Here is a 21762-nt window from a genome sequence, read left to right as displayed (position 1 = left end):
CATTCATCTGTACAAACAATAGTATGCAAGTATAAACACCATGGGACCACGCAGCAGTCATACCGCTCAGGAAGGAGACGCGTTCTGTCTCCTAGAGATGAACATACTTGTGCGAAAAGTGCAAATCAATCCCAGAAGAGCAGCAAAGGACCTTGAAGATGCTGGGAAGATAAATGGTACAAAAGGATCTATATCCACAGTAAAACGAGTTCTATAAATAGGCCGCTCAGCAAGGAAGAAACTGCCGAAGAATACCATCCCAACCGTGAAGAACCGGGGTGGCAGCATCATGTTGTGGGGGTGCCTTGCTGCAGGAGGGACTGGTGCACTTCACAAAATAGATGGCATCATGAGGAACGAAAATTATGTGGATATATTGAAGCAACATCAAGACATGTCAGCAAATTAAAGCTTGGTCGCAAATGGGTCTTCCAAATGGACAATGACCCCAAGGCTCCAAAGTTGTGGCAAAATGGCTTAAGGACAACAAAGTCAAGGTATTGGAGTGGCCATCACAAAGCCCTGATCTCAATCCTATAGAAAATGTGTGGGCAGAACTAAAAAGTGTGTGCGAGCAAGGAGGCCTACAAACCTGACTCAGTTACACCAGCCAAGTCAGGAAGAATGGGCCAAAATTCACCCAACTTATTGTGGGAAGCTTGTGGAAGGCTACCCAAAACATTTGACCCAAGTTAAACAATTTAAAGGCAATGCTACCAAAATACTGAGTGCATGTAAACTTCTGACCCACTGGGAATGTGATGAAAGAAATAAATCATTATACCATTATTCTGACATTTCACATTCTTAAAAGGCGGGATCCTAACTGACCTAAAACAGTGCATTTTTACTAGGATTAAGTGTCAGGAATTGTATTTGGCTAAGGTGTATGTACATTTCTGACTTCAACTGTATATACACAGTAGTACCCACCCTCTTGTCCCCCCAGTTCAAATCATACCATCTCCCATGATTGCTTATTGTATGCATTTGGTATTCAGCAAGCAAAATCATTCATATATATATATATATATATATATATATAAAAAAATAAATTAAGAGTTGCATGGTTGCTAAATCTTGACTCAAAGCTCTTGGGAAAAACTTATCTGCTAAAGATGGCATGGTAATGTAAATACAACGCAAATTCAAAACTAGACGGACAACATGCCAGTCACATTTATCCCGCTTTTATTGACCACATTATTAAAATCAAAGCTCACCGACTGACAATATTGTTATTTTGGCCATTGATTGCAGAAATAATTTGACATTTGATTGGACATTATTAAACACCACCTCCTGCCATTCCCAGACGAGAGAAACACCACATTGGTAAAAAAAAAAAAATCTGCAATTTCCAACAAAAGTACAATATAAAAAAATTAAAACAATAAAAAAAAGTTTAATTTCACACTCATCTGCAGACCACAAAAGAAGGCTTTCTCAGTGCTAAAAGGGGTTTATGAACGCTGATGGGTCAGCGGGATTTACGTCCGTGATAGCCCTCGGTTATCCAGGTCTTTCACCTGAAGGTTAAAAAAAAAGACCGTTAATAAATCGTAAAAAATAAAATATTTTTACTCCTTGGCATCAAATAAGGAAATAGAATTTATACTCCCACATCGCAACTTTCATGTAGAGTCTACATGTAATGTTTTTTTAAATTTTAAATAAGCCTCTGGAATTATTTTTTATTTAACTAGGCAAGCCAGTTAAGAACATTCTTATTTACAATGACGGCCCACACCGGCCAAACCCGGATGACGCTGGGCTAATTGTGCGCCGCCCTATTGGACTCCCAATCATGGCCGGTAGTGATTCAGTCTGGATTGGTCTGGTACTCTACAGGTGACTGAATAAATACAGAGGAGTAGAAGACCATAGCAAGGAGGATATATACCTTGTATATCCTGACCAGCCAGTGCTCTGTAGTGTAGGCCTCCTCCAGTACATCCAGCTCAAAGTCCTTGTTGCCGATCTCAGCATTTCTCACTCGATCATAGCCAGGGGGACGCTCTGGAACAAAGATTAGAACATCAGGACTAGGGCCAAGATGAATAGAAGCTTGACACCCACAGTGTCATAATAAGGCAGGGTTACTCACTGGCCTCTGTGTAGACCTGGCCGAAGCGGTAGTAGCACATCTTGTACATAAGGCAGTTGAGCAGGACAGGGGAGCCCTCACGGTCCACACGGAACTCTCCAGTGGGGGTGTAGTAGTCGTGCTCCTTGATGTGCTTCCCTGTGTCTGTGCTGCCCCCAATGCGCACCATCCACAGAAACTTGTTAATGTCTGCACAGAGAGAGATGTGTTGGCAGACCCAAAGCATGAGTTAAAGATTATCTAATGCAGTTATATGCTAACTTTTACCACCAGAATTTCTGGGGACCCCATGTTTTCCTCAATCATTTATTGCGACCCCACCCCCAAAATCGAATGAACCTTAAAAATAAGATGCATTTAAATTGAAAACAACAAAAAGTTTAAATTCAATGCATTTTTATCTTGTCAAAAATGAAACCAATAAATGCATTTACTACTGATCTGATTCATGAATGTGGCAATGACAACTTAATCTGAAACAGATATGTTAAGAAGCTGTAATAATAAGAAGCTGTAATAATCCAAGAGTGATTGGCATTGATAGTTTCCACTGGCATTGTAGACTTACCGTCTGAGGAGTATCCCGTCAGTCCACCAAAAATGACCAGGACGTAGCTGACATCCAGCTCTCGCATGATCTCATAGGCCTTCTCCTCGGTGGACGCCATAGCCTACCGGTCAACAGGCACACACAGTTCATATATAGTTCAGAAGTCACAGGTATTAAGATGATAGGATTGCCACATGTCAGTCCCATGTAAAGGAATCAATACAGAGAAGAAAAAAATAAACACTTCACCTGGCCAACTCTGGAGATGTGCGTGTTGTTCCATGTGTTGTTGTCCACTAGAATTGTTCGATTAGCCATGGCTGTTATCTGATAGCCGTAATCCCACCATGACATCACTTTAGCATCCTCTGGGGTGTTGTGGCGGAGCCAGTAGTAGGCCTCTCTGAAGTCATCAAAGATGATGCGGCTGCCGTCTCCGCCGCGGGCTGACAGGACGATGGAGGGGGAGGAGTAGGCCTCGCTGGTCACCCAGGTGGAGTGGAAGGTGTAGGTGATGAGGAAGAAGGTCATGACCAGAATCATCCCGCTGGCCACCTGGTGGACAAAATGGTACAGGATATCAGGGACCTAATACTACTTTCAGATCTACAGTGCTTAAGGGTTGTAACTGGACCAGCCCAAGATCACCCTTATCAAATGCATGCCCTGACTTAATCAGTTGGAATGACATCCAGTATCAAATGGCTACATGCCAAAGCTGCATTTAGGTGACATTAACAACCATTTATTGAACAGTGCCATCTGGGGGCCAATATTGCATCATGATGCCTTGATGTATCCTTCCTCGCTTACCTCGTTCTTGATAGGGTAGGTGGAGTCCTGCTGCTTCTTGCTCTTCTTGTCTGGCCGACTGATATCCAGGTTCTTCATGTAGGTGGTGAGGACCTGGGACACACCAATGCCTGACAGGATGCACATGACTGGGGCCAGGACCAGCATCAGACGCACCTGAGGAGAGAAGCAGCCAAATCAGTTGAACATAACTTGCTACATAGTCTCTTTCTGGGAGCTCATTTGCTTGCACAACATACAATAGGGGAAAACTAATCAAGCGTTGCCAGACTGCATGAATATTATGGATGGAGCCTAGGGGAGCACTGACAGGTACCATGTGCAATTCCTACTACAAAAGTAAATATTGGCATATTAGACACTACACATTTCAAATATTCCTCTCATCCAAGAGCTAATCTGTAGGCCGACTTACCATGACAGCTGAGAAGTACATGCTGGTGACTCCGTACATAATGATGAAGATCCTGGCATCAGACAAGTTGTTGAAGCAGTAATACAGACCCACTGTCAGTAGGAAGAAAAGCAGGTTCATTAAATCGTCGCAATGTTTTTCTTTACGTGTAATTTGTACCTGTCTCAACAGTATTCTGATCAATCCAGTTACCTAAACATCACTCTGCTGTGTCATTTCACCAGCAAAAACCATTTCAGACTGATTGAGTGGGTTTACCTGGGAACATGAAGACAAGCAGCTGCAGGTCAAAGTAGTAGGAGGACCAGGTGGTGGGCTGGTGCTCAGACACAGAGGCGATGATGGGGATGTTGTTCTTGGCATAGGACGGGTCCAGCAGCGAGTAGAAACGACCAGTCCAGGGTGAGATCTTCCCTGAGAAACACCACAATCACAACAGTCAAGTCAAGACAAATTAACAAGGCACTACCAAATCACTTGGTTCTGATATTTATTGGGTATAGGGTTATGCGTTTTTGATATTTATTGGGTATAGGGTTATGCGTTTTATCTTTAACCACATCTGTATGTTCATAAAATACTTTTTAATCTGCAGGACCTCAAATTTAGAGAATGTTTTGATCTAGGAATAACCAAGTTTTGGTCCCATGAGCTGAAATAAATGATCCCAGACATTTTCCATAAGCACCAAATGTATTTACATCCCTGTTAGTGAGCATTTCTCCTTTGCCAAGATAATCCATCCACCTGACAGGTGTGGCATATCAAGAAGCTGACTTAACAGCATGATCATTACACAGGTGCACCTTGTGTTGGGGACAATAAAAGGCCACTAAAAAAGGTGCAGTTGTGCCACACAATTCAATGCCAGATGTCTCAAGTTGAAGGAGCATGCAACTGGTATGCTGACTGCAGGAATGTCCACCAGAGCAGTTGCCAGATAATTAAATGTTAATTTCTCTACCATAAGCCACCGCCGCATTTTAGAGAAATGGGCAGTAGGCCTCACAACCATGTGTAACCACACCAGGACCTCCACAGCCAGCTGCTTCAACTGCGGGATATTTTGCGACCAGCTACCCGGACAGCTGATAAAATTGTGGGTTTGCACAACCAAAGAATTTCTGCACAAACTATCAGAAACAGTCTCAGGGAAGCACATCTGTTTGCTCGTCATCCTCACCAGGGTCTTGACCTGACTCGACTTCAGTGGGCAAATGCTCACCTTCAATGGCATGCTGGAGAAGTGTGCTCTTCACGGATGAAGAGCGATTTCAACTGTACTGGGCAGATCGCAGACAGCTTGTATGGCGTTGTGTGGGTGAGCAGTTCGCTGATGTCAACGTTGTAAACAGAGTGCTGCATGGTGGCGGTTGGGTTATGGTATGGGCAGGCATAAGCGACAGACAATGAACACAATTGCATTTTATCTATGTCAATTTGAATGCACAGAGATACTGTGACAAGATCCTGAGGCATATTGTGCCATTCATCCACTGCCATCCCCTCATGTTTCAGCATGATGATGCACGGCCCCATGTCGCAAGGATCTGTACACAATTCCTGGAAGCTGAAAATGCTCAGATATGCCACCCGTGAAGCATGTTTGGGATGCTCTGGGTCGACATTTCCAGCAACTTCGCACAGGCATTGAAGAGAAGTGGACAACATTTCACAGGCCACAACCAACAGCCTGATTTACTCTATGCAAAGGAGACGCGTCTCGCTGCATGAGGTAAATGGAGGTCACACTAGATACTAGTTCTGATCCACGCCCCTACCTTTTTTGTTAAGGTGTCTGACCAACAGATGGATATTCTGTATTCCCAGTCATGTGAAATCCATGTTTAGGCCTAATTTATTTATTTCAGTTGACTGATTTTCTTATTTGAACTGTAACTCAGTAAAATCTTTTCAATTGTTGCATTTATATTTTTGTTCAGTGTATATGTTAATCATCAAGAACAAACAGGCTTTGAACAACTATACAGGTCTGTAAATAGAAGCCTACATTAGCGAGTAGAGACATTGCTCTGGCCCAGAGTTCAAATACTTAAGCTGTACTTGATTGAGTGTATTTTCCTGTGCGGATCCTTGGCGAGTTTCTTACCGGTCAGCATGAGCACGGTGCCCACAGAAAGCAGGACGAAGCCCACCAGGGAGATTACGCTCTTGAAGAGGACCTCAAACTGTTGAGTGTTCAGCTTGCTGCGCAGGTAGTCCACAAAGGCATGGATCTGACACAGGCCAAACACCCCAATGCTGCCATGTGCTCAGACGACTGCACAGGCTTCAATGAGACAAGGAGGTGAACGGAGTGAGTGTAATATCCCAAAATCCCTCCAATGGCAAACATTTGTGATAATAGGATATATAATCATTATTTTAAAAATCATACTGGGCCATAATATTTATGGGCCCATGTTGTAGTCACAAGATAACATGCAGTCTAACTGCATGTCCAGAGCAACATCTGGACAGCAGCTGTGTATGCGTTGGAAGGGAGAGAATACAGGTAAGTGTTTACCTGAAAGCCGACGAAAGAGATCTGCATGGAGAGGATGGTTCCCAGGCAGTAGACAGTGCAGTAGGCCACGTAAATACGGTGGGAGAAGCGGCCGGTGAGCATGAGGACAAGCACGTGGAGGGGGATGAGGTTGATCAGGAACACATAGCCACCCCAGGAGGACACCTGCAGACAAAGACATAAGGGTTGTGTTCATTTGGTTTAACGTTTTTGCTATATAGTGTAACAATGTCGTTTGCTATTTTTCCTTTATCTTAAACGCAGCCATGGTAAGTCTCCTTCAGATAAGCCTCATAAGAGTAGTGTCAACCTATAGCAGGGACCAAGTTACTGTAATTTTCAGTTTCTAAGTTCCTTATATTTTCCTTTATTTTAGAGGCATTAGTCTCACCATATAAAAGTAAGCCAGGGCACACATGGAGGACCAGTAGATGGAGCCTGTATTGACTGCCTTGATCCACATGTAGTATGTCAGCAGCATGCAAAATATAGCAATACCTGGACAGAAAAACAAGAAAATATATTAAAGATCACAACAAGGGCCAAGTCTTTTAGAGGGGCATGTCTGTGGGGAAGAGGCATGTTCTGTACCTTCATTGTCATAGGAGCCGGCAACAGAACGGGAAATGTAGCCAGGTACCACTGCTATCATGGCGGCAGCCAAGAGTCCAGCACCTGCATCCTACAAGAAGTAGACAGTAGATTTGAAAACCATGGAAACAAGTACATCTCAGAGCACTTGAGCATTTTCAGTTTGTAGGTTACCTTTGTTTCTTTACGCTTTCTACCTGATGTGCTGCAACCTACCTTGAGCTCCTTGGTAAAGTGGTAGGTGACAATGGCAGTGAAGGAGGAGAAAAGGGGAGCCAGGAAAACACAGACGTTACGGATGTCGATGGTGATGTGGAAGAAGTTCAGGACGTGGTACAGGGCAGCAGATGTGATCATCAGGCCTGGGGGACAGGGCAGGACAAAGAGTTAACACAGGACAAGTCCACACCACGAAGCTGCCTACCTCAATGAAGTACACAAAATGGCCTGGGGGAACCCGGACAGAATAGAAAGAGTTAACAAAGGGCAAGTATCTTCTATCAGTGTTAGCTTGCCGTTGCCGAAGAATGTGTGGACAAGGCCAACACAACCACAGAATGGATCTTTATGACAGAGGGGGGGAAAAGGTGACAATAGAGTTGATGACCCAAAGCCACCTTAACACAGGACAGTCTCTTTTAGTGGAACATTCTAATGTTTAGATAGTCACCCAATAACTTCAAGTACAGTCTTGTGTTGAACAGGTCATCCCACCTACCTGGGTAAATGGTGCCACCGATGATCCTCCCCAGAGGGTACCATGCCCGGTCATCAAACCAGTTATGAAAGTTGTAGAATCCCTCCTCTACCAAGAAACGTGTTGTCCGGTAGTTGAAGTACCTGACGATGAAGAAAAAGCATGCAAGGGATTTGAACACCATTTTAATTTTAATAGTAAACTGGCATCAATTTGAACGATTTGGGGGGTGGGGGTGGAAACTACTATAAAATAAGGTAGTGGACTTACGGATCAAACTCATGGATGACACTCTCAAACCTCAACACAGAGAAAAGCCTGGTGGAAAAGGCTGGGGATAAGGGGGAAATAAAGAGCAAGTCTAAATCATCTCTACTCATGTCATAGTCAGGTGACAACAGCCTTCAATATTAATAATAAATACTATAAGTGTAGAGTAACAGAAAAGGATGTAAAGTGTGTGTTCTTACAGAGGATTGCAGCCATAGACAGGATGAGCAGCTTCAGCAGCGTATCCTGTTTTTCATAGGATAGCCGCAAGAAGCCCAACTTCGTCATCTTCAAGCAGGGAGGGATAACTTAGCTTATCCCTTAGTACCTGTTGGGAAGAAAATCTAAATGAACCGCCGTAGGTGTGAGGCAGCAAGCACCATTCCACATTTGCCTTGCTTGTACATGAGTCAGAGCAGCAGTCATTCAGTTTTTTTAGTAGCTTGATCAGTAACTCAGTCATGAGGAAAGTCTGTTCAATAAAAATTATTCTTTGTTGCATTTCTGGGTTTTGTAAACATGGTGCTTCAGTCTACAAACTCAGGGCGAGTAAGTTCTACTACTGTGTTTGTTGAAAAACTCACTTGACGAATGTTAAAGACATCACACAATATATTAACCCATGTCTATAGTTGAGTTTATTGAGTTGATTTTATTTTTTACAGGGACAGTGCACATTAATTAAAAGTGCCAGTTTTAGCCAGCCGGCTAATTTTCAACCACAGTCCCTGGGCAGGTTATTAAACAATAGACAATAGCAACATAGAACAAAAAGTAGCAAGACAAATTTCATAAAAGCAAAAGTGTTTCCACACCTCACAAGCTACAGACATTGAGTGCGGCAACATACAGCTAGGGACCATGTTCACAAATCTGATTGACCTTAAGCCAGGTCTTCAAGCATTTTGTGAAAGTGTGATATGTGGTGCAGTTATGAGTCTCTGATGGCAGTGTGTTCCAGACATGGGAAGCTCTCACAGAGAAAGCAGATTTACTAAATGTGATTTTCCTTAAGGGAACCACACAGTCACCTCTGATGGGAGACCTTGTGGATCTGCTGCCATATGTTTGGGTTTTCTGTTTAACAAAAATACTGAGTTGAGGGGGAGCCAGGCCATTTAGGATCTTGAATAGAAGACATGCGTCGGTGTATTGCACAAGATTTTCCCAACTCAGGAGCTCATGCTTTCTCAGGATGTAACAGTGATGATGGCTATTGGGCTTCCTATCAAGCACTTTGAGAGCCTGTTTGTAGACAGACTGAATAGGTCTTAATGTTGTACAGCAAGCTTAGGCCCAACTAGTCAAACAGTATGTTAAGTGGGGGAGTATCATAGATTTGAAGTACAGATTTGCTACCAATGTAGTCAAACAATTAAGTATATATCAGAAATTAGCTAGGTTGAATTTGGTTATTTGAATTACCTTTTTCACATGCTTTTTAAAAGAGGTTGGAATCAAGTATGCTGCCGAGGTACTTCAAATCTGATACCACCTGGAGCTTCTCCCCTGACACACAATACTAACACTATTTGCCAAATGAAATCACTGACTGGGTTTAAAGACGTGCCCAACTCTGTTCCAACCAGATAAGGACACGCGCACCGCCAGGTTGGATGTGGCGAGAGGAATCAAACCAGGATATGGATGCAACTCCGTCTAGGCTGCAAACTTTCCTTGTATTGACATTCAGTTATTTTTCTGCCTTGACCAACCAAATTAATTAACCCAAGCTATTAAATGTTGTAGACATGGCAACACCGGTAAGAGAAATTCTGCTAAATAGCTGACATTAAGGAATTGTCCAATTCAATGCAAGTAGCTAGCGAATGTCGTTAATGTAGCTAATTTTCTAGCAAATAATCTGCATGCATTGTCCTAAACGCAATAAATGGTTAGCCAACTGGTGGGTTTTACGTTCCTGTAAAAAAGACGACTCGAGTTGAATGGAATCTGGGCTGTGCCTTATTTTTACATGCTAGCTAACTTTAGCTGTTGAACGAACATAAGCTCTTCTTCCACTTACTCTCAAAATTACACAATTTCAGAATATGCATACAAACAGAACCACATAGCATTTCAATTATCTATCTCGTTGAATATGTTGATTTGCCAGCTATTTTGAGCGGCACTTACCCACTCCGTTCCTGTTACATACACTTTTCTTACACACAACCTTGTGTGCCGCTGAATCCCACCCAACTAAGCTATGCAACGTGTTTATTGGTCTTGCGTCGGCCCTCAGGAAACTATCTCATTCCTGATTCGTTAATGAGCTATCATTCAAACAGGCCGGATAAATCGCTGTTCCTTCCAGTGACGTGTCCTTAATGCTGAGGAAATATCTTGAGGGAGTTCGATTAAGCTGAACTGCGATGTACCGGGCTATGGCCAGTGACGTGACCGGGAAAAAGCGGTGAGGGAGGACCGCTTTCTCAAAATCGAACATTAATCTGCGAATCCCCTTCTTGATTAAATTGGTCTGGCAGTATAAAAAGCGACACCCATATTTGTTTTTTTTTAACATTGTTAAATATCTCTTAGTTTCCAACCAGTTATGCAGTAAAGTATCACCTACATTTGGACATTAATATAACACCAACATTTTGTGAATTATTTTACAAATGTTGAGATGTTTTAAATAAAATATCCACGTTACGTTGGAAACATTTAGCAGTTTACAATAGAATATTTTAGACTAAAATAATTGTGTCAATCAAGATTACTTCCAATTAGATGTAGTGTATACTGACCAATTTTATTGAAATTAGGCATAATACTTTTACAAAATCTCACTCACATATATCAATCTGGACACATAAATACTATGCACTTACAATTATTACATACTGCCCCCCACCCAACCTATTAGATAAGATTAGGTAAAAGCTTGATGGTAACCCTCATGGTGAGGTTTTGGTTGAACATTCAGAACCAAGAGATATGTCAAAAATCCCTCACAGCCCATTTGGATTTGCCACTGCTCAAAGGGGAACATAAACACAGAGGGCTTCTGCACTATACACCTTCCTTTCTTCCTTCAAGAGAAAATCAGTCAGAACGGAGCTCAGTGACATCTTCCAAGTACCTACACTGCAGTGTTCTGTGTACAATTGATCGAAACAGAAGTGAGTCGAACAAAGTAGTAGATAAAGCAGTTTGGCAGTGTCATCTGATCTGACCAAGCAGCAGAGTCATACAGCTTCACCTGTCTGTCTAATACACAACGTTAGAAAACAGCTTATTCAAAACAGCTAGCCTTACTTTACACACAACAACCAGTGATATATTTGGATTAATTAAGGATGCTCTTTTTTGTGGGATGTTTAGACCAGCTCCCATGCTGAAAAGTGTACAAATTACAATTAGTCTAAAGAAAGCACTTATAGAAAAAAAAAAGTATCCCTTTGTTTTCACCACACAAGATTATTCCTGGGTTTCTGGCCAGAGGAGTATCAGTGACGCCCTGGCTTTACAGAGAAACAGCTATTTATTAACAAGACAACGTCCCATCAGTGTGAAAGGAATGTCACTTGCAACACAGAAAAATGTACATGTCACAACTCTTGTGCTCCACTTTTGAACATCGCAAACATGTCACCCCCTTCAATGGAGAAGGGGCTTATTTTAGTCACACACGCTTTGATGAACATCTAGTCACTGGCTGCATCCCTGTGCTGATTCCTCAAACAAAGGAATACCAAGGATCGTGTGACCAGTGTCTAAAGCTCTGTCTGTCATTCAAAATGTAGAGTAACATAACATGAGTCCTGGCAAAAATGTAACCCTTTTCCTTTTTCTCTTCCACATCAAGAGTTTTATACAAAGCAGTCTGGGATCAGCCACGGGGTGATAAACAGAATAAACAAGCAAAACATTGGAGTAGCAATCAAAAAGAGCAGAACAAAAACAATGTATATGACTGCTTTTGCTGAATTTAAAGCACTAAAATGGCACATCATACATAAAAAACTTAAAACATTTTAATGAGAATAAGATATAAGAATCCTGTGTGTTTGAGTGTGAGGCACACAGCAGTTAAATCTCCTTACACGTCATTCACATTAAAAACACACCTGACCTGTGCTCCAAAATAATATGAAATTGGCCATAGTAAAATCGTTAAAATCACAATAAAACCTAGCTTTAAACCAAACATCCTCCTCCTGTCCTGAGAGAGATCCTTCCACAGACAGAATCAACTGCTCCATTTGTTTACTGAGCAGAGCTGCTCCCTTGTCGTTGTTCCCCCCCCCCCCGGTGGCCATCACTGGGTGGACAGAGGTCTCTGGCGGGCAGGAGAGGCTTGGGGAGAGGGAGGCAGCTTCTCGGCGGAGATGGACGAGTTCAGGGAGGACTGCAGGTGGACCGTCTTGTGGAACAACTTGTTGCTAATCAGCACAACCAGAGAGAAGAGGCGCAGCTGGAAGTGGCTGTGTATGGAAGATATGGGGGGGAAGAAAAGAGTGGGTGAGCAGGGAAGATTTCACTGGCTCTTTTCACACAAGTGAATCAGTTTGATCACAGGTCATTATTAGGGCGTGCAGTGCACCATACTCACTATAGCTTTGTTGGGGTTTTGGCCTCGTTAGCGCTGATAATGAACAGAGGGAAGAGGATGGAGAACAGACAGCCACTATTGCAGAAAAAAAATAGTATGATTTTAATCGATCATTAAAATGATTTGGGATATTAGTAGGACTGAAAGTCTGCATATTGTCTGCATGGCTTGAAAGAGAGACAGAGAGAAGACATTAGTGGCATTACCTGATTATATATGAAGAGGGGAGGGCAGTCAACAGAGCCATGGGGAGACCAAAGCCAAAGTAGTAGGGCCAGTTCCTCTCAATGTTGGACAGCCGTTGGTGCATCTCAACGCCTTGGATGAAACGGTTACAAATGGGTTGAGATTTTAATCAGTTCCTATTACCTAAAATGAGTATAATACTTTGACAAGAAATACATCTTTGAGTAGAAAGGAGGCTCACCATGGTTGAACCAGCGATACTCAAAACAGTAGAGGGAGTAGAGCAGAGACATGTGGAGAAGGCTGACCATCTGTCCAATAGCGTCGATGGGGAAGAGACTCACAACCATACCCTAGAGGACCACAACAAAGACAAGATGAGATAATGTTGATTACTAACTCAAACCATTGAAGGTAATGGATCACAGCTCTCAGTGTTGAACCCGAAGACCCCTGTAGGTTTTAATTACAACATAACCTTAGAGAACCCCCTTGACAGATAGTGAGATCATGATTGATAGTGAGTCTTCATGAACTTGACACATGGGAATGTCAACTGCTGTACTACCTGAATGAGGAAGAGAGCCTGGAGGAGGAGGTTGAAGATCATGTCAGCGATGATCTTACTGACGCTGGGGAAGGGCTGGGCTTTCCGACCAGACACCTCGAAGGCCAGGTCAGCTATGTCCTACAGCAGACAACCAGAGGACGCGTTAACATGTGTTACACAGTAAAACAGGAGGTTAACGTCTCACAAGATCCTCAGGCAATAACATTCAAGACTGGAAGAGAATATAGATAGCAATAACACAAGGGAAATTCTTAACTACTGTGAGACATTCAACTGTATCAAAGCCACTACTCTATCCCGAGCATTGCTGGAAACTATATTGTCAGAGACCGTAATTCGGTTGAATGCATTCAGTTCTGCAACTGACTAGGTATGCCTCTTTCCCATTATTCATTAAATTGGATTATGATAAAAGGTATGGTTAGTGCTATCCTGTAGGGATGCACACTTAATCAAATTGCAATATCGACATGTACAATATCCATATCGCAAGAGGCTCCAATCTTTTTTTTTAAACACCATCAATTTAAAATGTAATAAAGGTACCCTGGGAAACTCTGACCAACACTTAGGTTTCTACCCCGTCACAACAACTTCGACTGTACCAGGCTTTTTCATTAGTTGTCATTCCAAACAACACCAACCATAGAATTCAAATAATAGTTTGATTTCTATGATTCCAACAATTCACCAAAGTGTTTTGTAAAATTGCAATAATTGTTAAAAAAAAGTTTTTTAAATGCCCATATCATGGAGCCCTACTATCCGGGATCCTTGGGATGTCCCTACCCTAAAACTAAACCTAACCCATACCCTAACTCTTACCTAACCCTAACCTTACTCTTACCTAACCCTAACCCTTACCTAACCTTATTCAATTTCATATCGGGTGACATCAAAGTTGGGACATCCCAAGGATTTCATTTTTATTTATTTTATTTCACCTTTATTTAGCCAGGTTGGCAAGTTGAGAACAAGTTCTCATTTACAACTGCGACCTGGCCAAGATAAAGCAAAGCAGTTACACCTAGAGTAAAACAAACATACAGTAAATAATACAGTAGAAAGATAAGTCTTTATACAATGTGAGCAAATGAGGTGAGATAAGGGAGGTAAAGGCAATAAATAGGCCATGGTGGCGAAGTAAATACAATATAGCAATTAAAACACTGGAATTGTAGATTTGACAGTAGATGAGTGTGCAAAGTAGAAATACTGGGGTGCAAAGGAGCAAAATAAATAAATAAATACAGTAGGGGAAGAGGAAGTTGTTTGGGCTATTTACAGGTGCAGTGATCTGTGAGCTACTCTGACAGCTGGTGCTTAAAGCTAGTGAGGGACATAAGTGTTTCCAGTTACAGAGATTTTTGTAGTTCGTTCCAGTGATTGGCAGCAGAGAACTGGAAGGAGAGGCGACCAAAGGAGGAATTGGCTTTGGGGGTGACAACTGAGATATACCTGCTGGAACGCGTGCTACAGGTGGGTGCAGCTATGGTGACCAGTGAGAAGAAATAAGGCGGGACTTTACCTAGCAGGGTCTTGTAGATGACCTGGAGCCAGTGGGTTTGGCGACGAGTATGAAGCGAGGGCCAGCCAACGAGAGCTTACAGGTCGCAGTGGTGGGTAGTATATGGGGCTTTGGGGACAAAACGGATGGCACTGTGATAGACTGCATACAATTTGTTGAGTAGGGTGTTGGAGGCTATTTTGTAAATGACATCGCAGAGGAGTGGTAAGATGGTCAGTTTTACGAGGGTATGTTTGGCAGCATGAGTGAAGGATGCTTTGTTGCGAAATAGGAAGCCAATTCTAGATTTAACTTTGGATTGGAGATGTTTTATGTGAGTCTGGAAGGAGAGTTTACAGTCTAACCAGACACCTAGGTATTTGTAGTTGTCCGCATATTCTAAGTCAGAACCGTTCAGAATAGTGATGCTGGACGGGCGGGCAGGTGCAGGCAGCGATCGGTTGAAGAGCATGCATTTAGTTTTACTTGTATTTAAGAGCAATTGGAGGCCACGGAAGGAGAGTTGTATGGCATTGAAGCTCGTCTGGAGGGTTGTTAACAGTGTCCAAAGGGCCAGAAGTATACAGAATGGTGTCATCTGCGTAGAGGTGGATCAGAGACTCACAAGGAGCAAGAGCGACATCATTGATATATACAGAGAAGAGAGTCGGCCCAAAAACTTAACCCTGTGTCACCCCCATAGAGACTGCCAGAGGCAATCATTTGAGAAACCAAGGCTGTTGAGTCTGCCGATGAGGATGTGGTGATTGACAGAGTCGAAAGCCTTGGCCAGGTCAATGAATACGGCTGCACAGTATTGTTTCTCATCGATGGCGGTTAAGATACTGGTTAGAGCCGTGAGCGTGGCCGAGGTGCACCCATGACCAGCTCTGAAACCAGATTGCATAGCGGAGAAGGTACGGTGGGATTCGAAATGGTCGGTGATCTGTTTGTTGACTTGGCTTTCGAAGACCTTAGAAAGGCAGGGTAGGATAGATATAGGTCTGTAGCAGTTTAGTCAAGAGAGTCCCCCCCTTTGAAGAGGGGGATGACCGCAGCTGCTTTCCAATCTTTGGGAATCTCAGACGACACGAAAGAGGTTGGAACAGGCTAGTAATAGGGGTTGCAACAATTTCGGCAGATCATTTTTAGAAAGAAAGGGTCAAGATTGTCTAGCCCGGCTGATTTGTGGGGGTCCAGATTTTACAGCTCTTTCAGAACATCAGCTGACTGGATTTGGGAGAAGGAGAAATGGGGAAGGCTTGGGCAAGTTGCTGTGGGGGGTGCAGGGCTGTTGACCAGGGTTGGGGTGGCCAAGTGGAAAGCATGGCCAGCCGTAGAAAAATGCTTATTAAAATTCTCAATTATAGTGGATTTATCGGTGGTGACAGAGTTTCCTATCCTCAGTGCAGTGGGCAGCTGGGAGGAGGTGCTCTTATTCTCCATGGATTTTACAATGTCCCAGAACTTTTTTGAGTTTGTGTTACAGGAAGCAAATTTCTGCTTGAAAAAGCCAGCCTTGGCTTTTCTAACTGCCTGTGTGTATTGCTTTCTAACCTCCCTAAAAAGTTGCATTTCACGGGAGCTGTTCAACGCTAATGCAGAACGCCACAGGATGTTTTTGTGTTGGTTAAGGGCAGTCAGGTCTGGAGAGAACCCAGAGCTATATCTGTTCCTGGTTCTAAATTTCTTGAATGGGGCATGCTTATTTAAGATGGTAAGGGAGACATTTTTTTTTAATAACCAGGCATCCTCTACTGATGGGATGAGGTCGATATCCTTCCAGGATACCCGGGCCAGGTCGATTAGAAAGGGCCTGCTCGCTGAAATGTTTCAGGGAGCGTTTGATAGTGATGAGTGGAGGTCGTTTGACCGCTGACCCATTACCGATGCAGGCAATGAGGCAGTGATCGCTGAGATCGTGGTTGAAAACAGCAGAGGTGTATTTAGAGGGCAAGTTGGTTAGGATGATATCTATGAGGGTGCCCATGTTCATGGCGTTGGGGTTGTACCTGGTAGGTTCATTGATAATTTGTGTGAGATTGAGGGCATCAATCTTAGATTGTAGGATGGCCGGGGTGTTAAGCATGTCACAGTTTAGGTCACCTAGCAGCACGAGCTCTGAAGACAGATGGGGGGGGCAATCAGTTCACATATCCACGTATCCAGAGCACAGCTGGGGGGTGTCGTTTAGACTAAAAGTATACACAACTAGTGCTCTCTAGTGCCAACCGTGCATCAGTTCTCCCTGACCAGCACCCTTGTTACAACAACCACAAAACATCTCTATCATCGTCTGTGTCCTAACTAACAGAGGCCTCACCTGGAACCAGATGGCGTTGACTATCTTGCTGAGCACAAACAGAGGGAGCACCCAGAGAGCACTGAACACGGAGGTCAATATGAACTCCAGCCAGGACCAGACGTTGCCATGGAGAGAGGGGTCACCTGGCAGGAAATGGCTCTTTGAGTGACAGATTTGACCACTGTTCTTAACAAATCACTATGAAGCATGTGATAATGGAGTAAACCCGCCCCACTGTTCCTGGCAGGCACACATACCAATGATTATTGCTGTCAGAGTCTGCAGCAATGGAATAAACACCCGGTAGAAGAGGAACAGACTGAGCTGCAAAGGGAATCGGAGGGGGGATTACTAACACAAACAATGTCTACGTAGTATTACATACAGTATTTGCCCATCATAAAAATACAGTATTTGCATGATATACATGTATCAAATGGTTTAAAAATATAGAAAAGTGTTATTATTTACCCAGAACACTCCCCCATTCCAGGCACAGCACTGAAAAATCCTACTGGCTAATTTGGGTTCACTGAAAGAAAAAATATGACAACACATTGTCACCCACCATTGTCATTAATAGGCACAAAAAGGTATAGGCCTTGGCCTATCGTGGACACTGGACAGCATACAAGGATCCATATTATAGGGCTTTACTCATAACTCTTAGGGCACAACTCAATCTGTATCGCGAAAGTTCAGTGCTATTGAGCAATTTAAAGGCCATATTCACACATTAGCGGAGACTGCATTCACAGAAAACACTGCATATGTCGACTCAATTGGATATCAATCGCGCAACAGCACTGAACTTCTGCGTTAGGGATTTAATTGAGCCCCTAATATGAACCTTTCACAACTAGAAATAGCGTATCAGGTTAGAGAGGGAGAAATGTAAATAACATAGCAAAATATCAGTGTCTATTAAGCAGTAGACTTTTATGATATGTAACATGTATACCCTTTCTTATACCCACAATATTGTGCCAAGCTGAACAGAAGTGTGCTGGCTCTGACATTCTCTTTTCCCATCACCCTTTCACAGTTCCAGAAACAGTGGTGGATACATGACCAGGACAGCCCAGCTTGGCAGTGTGAATAGGGTATTGCAGCCCTACGTGCCAGTGCCTACCTCTCCTGTTTACGTTCCTCACTCTGGGCCCGTCTCTGAGCCAGGGCCCCGCTGGCTCTCCTCCTCCGCTGCTCCTCCCTTTTCTGCTGGATGCGGGCATCCAGCTTGGAGATAGTTCCAATCCCCAAAATGGAGTCCTTAATCCCCTGTTAGGACACACAGAAAATATGCACAGACTGGGGTAAATTACTTAAAGGAAATTAACACATCACACTAGACTTGGTGGGTTGAAAAGTTCAATAGTAGTGTTTTAAATACAAAATGTATTTTTATATCATTTAAGTCATGTAGCATGTGCTTTAATGTACTTGGTTACATAGTAGCACAGTTGACAACATAAATTAATTTTAAAAACAAGGCTAATCTTCGTTCTGCTTTTGTAGAGGGGATCACTAGCCACCTGGAAGCAAGATGATAAGGTTCACGGTAAACAACACAAAGGAAAACATTTGGTTAAGCCTCTAAATGTAGGCTACTATGATTTTGCCCCAAAGCAACGTTTGCTCTACTTCCTTTAGACTAGAGAAAACAAGACAAAAATAAAAAGCTTACATTTTCTCAAAACATTTCACTTGTCTTGTGTAAAAACACACTAATTAACCAGGAAAAATGCTAAATGGGGCACTGGATGGCTTCAATTGAACTAAAAACATAGTTCCCAATGGATCTAAACAGAACTTGGTAGTTGGTACACATCCTCGTGATTTAGTGTCATAGCTGTACAGTACTTTAACCCTATGTGTTGGCTTAGACAGGGTGTGTTGTGTTGTTGTCTGACCGTCGCAACATTGCGGAGGAAGGCCCTGATGCTGTCTGTCATCTCCAGACCAGCTGCAGATCCATCAACTGCAGAAGGAGGGGTGGCTGGGGACCTGGTCAGCTCTCATGGCAGGGAGAGTAACACCCAGCAACACCACACAGGAAAGCTGTTAGAGAGAGCAGCAGGGTCACTTTGCTCCAAGTCTCATTATATTAAAAGGTGCATGTCATGTTATACAGCCTATATTTATCCACATCAGGGAGGCAAACCAAGCGGGATGGGTATAATTTGTGGAAAGTTCCAACAGGAATCTCTTCCAAAAACGTTGTGAAGTACAAGGATGCCAACAAACAAAGCATACACAGTAGCATGATCAATTCACCTAGCTAATTAGCTGCCGAATAAGCATCAACTCACCACGTAGCTTTTTCTTAATGTTTGTCCATGGGGCTACCAGAGTGAGGACAGACATTTTTCGGAATAAACGTGGACGGTGAGTGAAAAACTTAAATAAATAGCCCACTCCTCTCCGGTATCTTATTCTGCCGCTTATACAACTTTGTATGTGTTGTTTGTTGGCAACCTTGTTATTTACTTAGTTTATGGAACAGATTCCTGTTGGAACGTTCCACACCCAACCAAGCGACCTGGCTGTGTCGACATCAGTCACAACACCAGTCACACAGGAAAGATTCCTGTTGGAACGTTCCACACCCAACCAAGCGACCTGGCTGTGTCGACATCAGTCACAACACGAGTCACACAGGAAAGACTCCTGTTGGAACGTTCCACACCCAACCAAGCGACCTGGCTGTGTCGACATCAGTCACAACACGAGTCACACAGGAAAGATTCCTGTTGGAACGTTCCACACCCAACCAAGCGACCTGGCTGTGTCGACATCAGTCACAACACGAGTCACACAGGAAAGATTCCTGTTGGAACGTTCCACACCCAACCAAGCGACCTGGCTGTGTCGACATCAGTCACAACACGAGTCACACAGGAAAGATTCCTGTTGGAACGTTCCACACCCAACCAAGCGACCTGGCTGTGTCGACATAAGTCACAACACGAGTCACACAGGAAAACATTTAGAGCAACAGGTTTACTTTGCTCAGCGGGTCTGTATGATTGTTCACTGGCTTTATTGGTGACATTATATTGAATAACCAGTTAGCTACCTTATCAGGTAATGTTATCAAATAAACATTTCTGAATTCAATTTCTCGCCAGCTAACCAGCAATCTTTTGTTAGCCAGTCATGGTTGAAACGTCGCTTTGCCTCAAGACTTGTGCAGACAATACTGAAACGGTAACGCTAGCTAACACATACAAAACCAAACATGGTATAGTAACCACATCGTTAACGTTACTTAGAATAACTAACGTTAGCTATCTAACGGTAGATCGTTACAGTACATACGTTCAGTTTTAAGAATAGTCCATATTTTAGGTGTGAAACAAACTTAGCTAGCTAAAAAAAAAAGTTAGCTAGTAAACATTACATCGTCCAAACTAAAACGGTGCAAGCTGATTTAGCAAACGTTAAATCTATCAAACTCAAACAGTGCAAGCTAGTTAGCACGCAAGCTAACTTGTCTCACTGGCTCGTTAGCTAAGCTAACAACGAAAATGATTTACTTGAATCAAGCAGACATTAAAGACAGGTCAGATAATCGATAATTTAGTCACCATGACATACCTCATGCGACACTTTCCCTGAAATATTATCTTCACTTTTTTTTAATGAATGTTTGTTTAGCTCTTTCTTCTGCAACAACAAACCTACCCCTGGCCCGTAATTTGTGTATTGGGCAACCTCCAACCAAGGGGATTGTGGGAGGTGTAGTGTGGTGTGGAATGATAGCTAAAAGTTGTGTCCACTGAAGTTGAACTTCATCCGAGTGACTTCCTTCCCTTCACTCACACGATATGAAGGCAAGAATCATGGTTATATTGTTGATAATTAGTCCCCGTTAGGTCTCTTCCTTGCCCTGCCACAGTGCTTCTGCTTCAATAAGGTATATAAACCCTGGATTGCTGTTGTATTGGTCATTGAGAGGCTTTGCCTCCTGCTGGCCATATTGACACTCCCCATTAGGAGCATAATGGAATTCTACAGTATTTCAATTAAATGTTTCATGGGCACTGTTGTAGTGGGGACAGTAACATTAGTAATCTAAAAAAAATAGACTTTAAGGAATGTATGTTTAGCTCACATAATATAATTTAAAAGTATGCATTAAGGTATCTGTAATATAATAAATGTGGCAAAAATTAACGTAGACATTAAATACATTTTAATTTTTATAGCTTCTAAAATATTTTTTACGACGGTGGTGTCATGGTGGCTTCAACACAGCACCCCTATCAGTCATCTAGTGTATATAAATCATTGTTATGCTTGCACTTTTGGGATTTAGGCCAGGTGAAGCCACTGAGGTATAATATTAACTGGAGACTGTTCATTTGTCCGTCCGTTGTTTTCAAGGTAATCTACTCATGTTCGCCGATTCATGGACTGTCTATATCCGGTTTGCATCAGTTTATACGGACCAACAGGGAGCAGCGACTATCTTCGGCTGTGAGGGATGGAAAAAATTGTCCTCAGCAACAATTATTGGAATAATTCAATGGATATTCTGTACATAAAGGTGTCTTATTAGGAATTTTCAAATCTGATTTGTGGCCATCTGTGGAATTTTCTTTCTGGGCCGGGAGTCAGTTGAACTGTAGTACCGAAGGAAAACTGTAGGAGCAGTCTAAA

General features: G+C 42.8%; 2 protein-coding genes across 3 annotated transcripts; both read right to left on the bottom strand.

Moving 5' to 3' along the window:
• Window positions 1-1174: 1174 nt before the first annotated feature.
• Window positions 1175-10210, bottom strand: LOC115135887 (dolichyl-diphosphooligosaccharide--protein glycosyltransferase subunit STT3A). The gene is given in 18 exon segments (XM_029671050.2): window positions 1175-1529; window positions 1904-2019; window positions 2108-2296; window positions 2676-2778; window positions 2907-3212; window positions 3471-3626; window positions 3886-3977; window positions 4144-4299; window positions 5996-6145; window positions 6148-6175; window positions 6413-6577; window positions 6804-6910; window positions 7004-7094; window positions 7220-7365; window positions 7722-7843; window positions 7971-8031; window positions 8171-8298; window positions 10107-10210. Coding segments are annotated over 17 exon segments (2115 nt in total). The 5' UTR covers window positions 8259-8298; window positions 10107-10210; the 3' UTR covers window positions 1175-1490.
• A 499-nt stretch (window positions 10211-10709) lies between these two features.
• On the bottom strand, window positions 10710-20829 carry LOC115135886 (etoposide-induced protein 2.4 homolog). 2 transcript variants are annotated; one of them, XM_065023698.1, is made up of 12 exons: window positions 20698-20829; window positions 19410-19442; window positions 19011-19158; window positions 18233-18378; window positions 17572-17632; window positions 17358-17424; window positions 17119-17243; window positions 13286-13405; window positions 12959-13070; window positions 12738-12849; window positions 12532-12606; window positions 10710-12403 (listed from the first exon to the last, which is right to left on the bottom strand). In XM_065023698.1, the coding sequence occupies exons 3-12, from the start codon at window positions 19050-19052 to the stop codon at window positions 12238-12240; spliced, it is 1026 nt and encodes a 341-aa protein (XP_064879770.1). In that variant the 5' UTR covers window positions 19053-19158; window positions 19410-19442; window positions 20698-20829; the 3' UTR covers window positions 10710-12237. The 2 variants fall into 2 exon arrangements, with proteins under 2 accessions (XP_064879770.1, XP_029526908.1); XM_029671048.2 differs by lacking the exon at window positions 19410-19442.
• Between the last annotated feature and the right edge of the window lie 933 nt (window positions 20830-21762).

This window comes from Oncorhynchus nerka, linkage group LG10 (assembly GCF_034236695.1).
Source record: "Oncorhynchus nerka isolate Pitt River linkage group LG10, Oner_Uvic_2.0, whole genome shotgun sequence".
Lineage (NCBI taxonomy): Eukaryota > Metazoa > Chordata > Actinopteri > Salmoniformes > Salmonidae > Oncorhynchus > Oncorhynchus nerka.
This window is presented reverse-complemented; position numbering and strand designations above follow the sequence as displayed.